The sequence below is a fragment of the Ornithorhynchus anatinus genome, chromosome 4 (assembly GCF_004115215.2).
Source record: "Ornithorhynchus anatinus isolate Pmale09 chromosome 4, mOrnAna1.pri.v4, whole genome shotgun sequence".
In the NCBI taxonomy this organism is placed as follows: domain Eukaryota; kingdom Metazoa; phylum Chordata; class Mammalia; order Monotremata; family Ornithorhynchidae; genus Ornithorhynchus; species Ornithorhynchus anatinus.
In genome coordinates, this window is record NC_041731.1 from 116,742,272 (window position 1) to 116,748,271 (window position 6,000).

At 41.5% G+C, this 6,000-nt stretch overlaps 1 protein-coding gene across 1 annotated transcript in view; it reads left to right on the forward strand.

Moving 5' to 3' along the window:
- The window catches only part of PTGER3 (prostaglandin E receptor 3), a 38,368-nt gene extending 32,368 nt beyond the window's left edge, over positions 1–6,000 (forward strand). Inside the window, exon 2 of the mRNA XM_029064113.2 lies at positions 4,235–6,000. Coding sequence (XP_028919946.1) covers positions 4,235–4,516 — 282 coding nt within the window. The 3' untranslated portion in view covers positions 4,517–6,000. The remainder of the gene's footprint in view (positions 1–4,234) is intronic.

The window sequence follows — 6,000 nt, forward strand, 5'->3', positions numbered from 1 at the left end:
GCAGAAAAGCTCCGTGTTTCAGATTTCAAGCTGCTCAACAGTTGGAATCCTAACTTTTACTTATTCTGTGTGTTCCCTAAACTCGTATTACCGTGACGGGTGTCTGCCACGGCAGACAGTCACTAAATGCTGTTTAGGAGTACGTCAACAGGCAGTTCAGAACAGGTAGAATGCAAGCAATTGTGAAGTCGTTTTCATGTCCCATTGTGTCCGATGACATGGCTGGAAAGGTCTTAGCCTGGGCAATTAAGTACAGAGCTGAGAATCTGGAAGAGAAGAATTACTGTTCATTATTTGATCTATATTCCATTAGTGGCTTCTGTGATCATGTACAACCTTCCCAAATTTGGTATTTAAGCGCTTACTATGTGCCAAGCACTGTTCTAAGAGCTGGGGTAGATACAGGGCAATCAGGTTGTCCCACGTGGGGTTCACACTTTTAATCCCCATTTTACAGATGAGATAAGCAGCACAGAGAAGTTAAGTGACTTTCTCAAGGTCCCACAGCAGATAAAGTGGCAGAGCTGGGATTGGAACCCACATCTTCTGACTCCCACGCCCATGCTCTTTCCACTTGGCCACACTCATAAGAAAAGAATGATCTTTGGCCTCTTTCCCTGGACTATTTTGAAAACTTAATACTGAAACCCTTATAAAACCTATGAGATGTTATATTTAGGCTCACTGGGTTAAAAATGCATCCCTGATTATTTCAGCTTTATTCATCATTTGTTTTCTACAGAAGAGAGTTTTCCAGTAATACAGAAGGAAGTCTGGATTTTTTCAAGATATAATAATAATAATTATTATAATATTTAAGTGCTTACTATGTGCCAAGCACTGTTCTAAGTAAATACAAGGTAATCAGGTTGCCCCACATGGGGCTCACAGTCTTAATTCCCCATTTTACAGATGAGGTAACTGAGGCACAGAGAAGTGGCTTGCCCAAGGTCACCCAGCAGACAAGTGGTGGAGCTGGGATTAGAACCCATGTCCTCTGACTCCCAAGCCCCTGGTCTTTCCACTATGCCACACTGCTTGAGTTATATTGTTTACTGTTATTTATCATCGAGAAAATGCATGTTATTTGATAGATCACATTCTGGTAGAACCCTTCTTGAGCTCTACAGTTTCTGTTCATTTACACCTGCTCAAATGATAATTTTATTGAGGAAGAGGCGACACTAAGATTTAAGTAATTTAACATGGCTGGAATCTAAATTTGATTAAGCCCCAGCCTGGATTTGATCTGGATCTGGTTTCTCGGGAGGAACCTTAACTTTTGCAGGTCCTTCTTCAGTGCTTGCAGGTTGGTTTTGGAAGGATTTAGGGCATCTCTCAAGTGCATCTTTTATACTAGGGGAATAGTTCACTCAGCTGTGGGCCTTCTCTATAGGAAATTCCTGCAGCAGACAGACTAGCCTGACATGCAGAAATTCATTGTTTTTGTGAGCCGAGGCTGTAGGACGATCTGACAACAGATGCTGCAGGTGGCCGAGCAAAAGACAAACTTTATGTGCTTACAATATAGACCACATTGCCGATTTTTTGACCACCTCCTAAAGTGTGATGAGGATGGAATCTCACCATCAGTGGAATCAGTTTCAAATTTGAAAAACAATGCTCTCTCTCTTTCTTTTTCTTCCTTTGCTTCTCCAGCTCTCATTCTGTTCATAGGATGTGCTAAGTGTGACAAGTCCAGAGAAGAGATGACGGTACTTGGCAAAGAAAGACCTAAAGGAGTCACTGCTCTGATTTGGGAATGTGTATTTCTCCCCGACCGTTTGGTTCCCAAGCACATATGCCCGGTTTATGGTGTTAAATAGTCCCCTGGCTCCCTAACGGAGTCAGTGTGGCTACTGGAAAGAGCACGGGATTGGGAGGTAGGAGAGCCGAAGGCTAATCCCAGCTCCCTCACTTGCCTGCTGGGTGACCTTTGGGCAACTCACATATTCTCTGAGTGCCTCATTTTTAATCTGTGAGGCCCACCTGGAACAGGGATTGTTCTTTGATCTGATTATATTGTGTCTATCCCTGTGTCTAGCACAGACTTGGCAATTAGTACAATTGTGATAGCAGTTGTGGTGTTCGTTAAGCGCTTACTGTGTGACAAGCACTGTACTAAACACTGGGGTAGATACAGAATAATCAGGCAAGACACACAGTCCCTGTACCACAAGGGTCTCACAGTCTAAGTAGAAGGGTGAAGAGATATCACATCTCAATTTTACAAATGAAGAAACTGAGGCATGGAGAAGTTAAGTGACTTACCCAGGGTCACATAGACAAGTGGCAGAGCCAAAATTAATAATAATAATAATAATGTTGGTATTTGTTAAGCGCTTACTATGTGCAGAGCACTATTCTAAGCACTGGGGTAGACACAGGGGAATCAGGTTGTCCCATGTGGGGCTCACAGTCTTAATCCCCATTTTACAGATGAGGTAACTGAGGCACAGAGAAGTGAAGTGACTTGCCCATAGTCACACAGCTGACAAGTGGCAGAGCTGGGATTCGAACCCATGACCTCCGACTCCAAAGCCCGTGCTCTTTCCACTGAGCCACGGCCAGGTTCTCTGTCTCCTGAGCTCATGCTCTTTCCAGTAGGTCATGTTGGTTTCAACAAATACTACTATGATTATGAGCAAAGGAGTGGGACACACAGGTACAGGTACTGGGGGTTCAGGGCAGGTCTGGGGAGCTCTATCCATTCATTCAATCACATTTATTGAGCACTTACAGTGTGCAAAGTACTGTACTAAGGGCTTGGAAAGTACAGTTCAGCAATAGATAGCGACAATCCCTACCCGACAGTGGGCTCACAGTCTAGAAGGGGGAGACAGACAACAGAACAAAACAAGTAGACAGGCATCAATAGCATCAAATCCTATTTGATCCTGTCCTATCCAGGCCACAACCTGCTTAAGGGACCCTCACAGTATTGATCCAGAGCACCCCAGCATTCCACTGTGCTCCAAGAGAGGAATCCTTCTTTGCTGTGAGACCTTGGGCAAGTCACTTCACTTCTCTGGGCCTCAGTTATCTCATCTGGAAAATAGGGATTGAGATTGTGAGCTCCACTTGGGTCAGGAACCGTGTCCAACCTGATTTACTTGTATCCACCTCCACACTGAGTACAGTGGCACGGCACATAGGTAGCACTTAACAAACATCATAATAACAATAGTAATAATCCTTGGTTGGATTTGAAACCCTCTCAAACGCCCCCATGTCTGTCTCTGTGACTCAGAAAGATGTTGGAACCACCTTAATAATAATAATGATATTTATGGTATTTGTTAAGTGCTTACTATGTGCCAAGCACTGTTCTAAGTGCTGGGGGAGATACAAGGTTATCAGGTTGTTCCAGTTGGGGTTCACAGCCTTAATCCCAATTTTGCAAATTAGGTAATTGAGGCACAGAGAAGTTAAGTGACTTGCCCAAAGTCACACAGCTGACAAATGGTGGAGCCGGGATTAGAACCCATGACCTCTGACTCCCGAGCCCGTGCTCTTTCCACTAAGCCACACTCCTTATCTCACTGCTTATTATCTAATAATGATAATAGTAATAATGGTATTTAAGTGCTTACCTTGTGCCAAGCATTGTTTTAAGCTCTGGGATAGATACAAGTTAATCGAGTTGGACACATGGGGGTCGTAGTCTAAGTAGGTGGGAGTAGGATTTAATCTCCATCTCAGTTGAAGTAATTGAGGCATAGATAAATCAAGTTATTTTCCCAAGGTCAAACAGCAGAATAGTGAGAAGCAGTGTGTCCTAATGGATAGAGCAGGGGCCTGGAAGTCAAAAGAACCTGGTTCTAATCCTTCCTCTCCAACTTGCCTGTTCTGTGACCTGCCTAAGGTCACTTAACATCTGTGCCTCAGTTACCTCATCTGTAAAATGGAGATTAAGGCTGTGAGCCCCATGTGGGACATGGACTGTGCCTGACCTGATTAGCTTGTATCTACCCCAGCACTTAGTAAAGTGTCTGGCACATAGTAAGTCTTAAGAAATACCTTTATTTTAAAAAAGTGGTGCCATAAGAAGTAGAACCCAGGACTTCTGAATACTGGAGCTATGCTTTTTCCATCTAGGCCACGTTGCTTCTTTTTTTGTGATTCTGAGCTTTATTCTGTGGGTGCAAATGGTCCTGCTGAGGCAGGGGGAGGGGTGCTTTCTCTCAGAAGAACATGGAGTGGCTGAATACCATTTCTTTTATCACCTTCTTAGATCATGATGTTGAAAATGATCTTCAATCAATCATCGATGGAGCCCTGCCCTTTCAACAACTTTCAGCCTGTGGAAAATCAGAAAGAATGCAATTTGTTCTTAATGGCGATCCGCTTGGCTTCTCTGAACCAGATCTTGGACCCCTGGGTTTATCTGCTGCTAAGGAGGATCCTTCTGCAAAAGTTTTGTCAGATAGCTAATGCTATCTCCTGCTGCTCTAAAAGTGGACAGAAAGGGCAGCCTATCTCAATGTCAGACGAAGTCACACAGACAGGAGCATGAAAGCGAACACTTAACCAACTTGCATGCTAACTGCTTTTGACATCCAGTAGTCTTAAACCTTACTGTGAATTTAGGCATCTACAGCATGCCAGTGTGCACACCTCCAAGAAGGATCTTGCTAGAAGGATGTAAGGACTCAGCTTGATAATTCTATTTCCCATAGGTGCCAAAACTATTCAGGAAAGGAGAATATCTTAACAATGATCTGGTATTCTTGTATCTTTCCCATTTAGAGTTGAACATGTGATGAATCCAAGCAGTTTTCTGATGAACTTTCTTCGGTGGATTGGGTCAGAACTGAGCATTGCAAACTATTTTATAAATCATTGAAACAGTGGGGGTTCACTGGAGAGTTGGTCCTCTTTGGTCCTAAAACCAAATTTCCCCCCTTTTTTATTAATTTTAGAGGAAAGGATACAAAAGTTAAAAGAAAATAATCTAAGGACTTTTTTCTTTTGTGGTTAAATCATTGGAAACCAAATTGGGACGGAAAGTGTCACAGGATGGGTTAATATTGAACTTTTCCCTTTTTTTTCCTCCAAATTAATCCAGAGTTTAAAAGTTGCCTTACAGATTTTTCATTTTAATCAATTCTCCCGGTTCTATACCGTCATGGGAATTGTGTTCTTAAAGGGACTGGCTGAGTCCGCATGCTTACAGCAAAGAGTTTCCTCTGACATTATGTCACGTATCGCCAAATGGGCTCACTTGATTGGAGGAACTCTCCTTAATTCCCTAGCAACTTTCTAGGAAAAACTTATAGTGAAAGTTTTCATTATGACAGAATTGAAGATTCAATCCACACTCCACTGCTCTGGGTTTTATAAGTGATGGGGGTATTTGGGAATATCTCAATGCAAAGTTGTCTCCCTTTTTAGTAATGGTGCCAATTTTATAAAGTCTGCAGATGGATTTTGAAACACTTTATGTTGTTATTGAAGTAATTTTTTAGAAATGGAAAAATTCATTAGATATTTGATCTGAGGAGTAAATATCTCCTTTTCACTTAATTATCTCTAATATGTTGAATATGCACATGGAATATGCCTCAACGTCTTTGCTTCTTGAAAAGAAAATCATCAAAAATCAGAATTGCAACTCTAATTTTGGGAAATTCAAGCATTTTTGATCATTACAATTGTGTTGAACTTTCAGATTTGATGATACTATATTGAATACTAAGGACTTTTTTTCACTAAAGAAAAAATTAAATATTATAGGGCTGGATGGGACCTTATTTCCTCCAAAAACTGTAACCGGTAATGCAAATTGATTATGTGTATGAATAACTTTCAAACCAGTCATAATATCCTAATCCTGCACTTCATGTGCGGTAGGACAGTTTATATTTCATTGTTCTGTTAATCTATTGGATTTATCTAATATTACTCAACTAGGATCTCAAGAATCTTTGACATTGTAATTGAAGTGCATCTTTAACAACAATAAAGCTCTTTTAGGGCTTATCTGGATGGAAAGAGAAA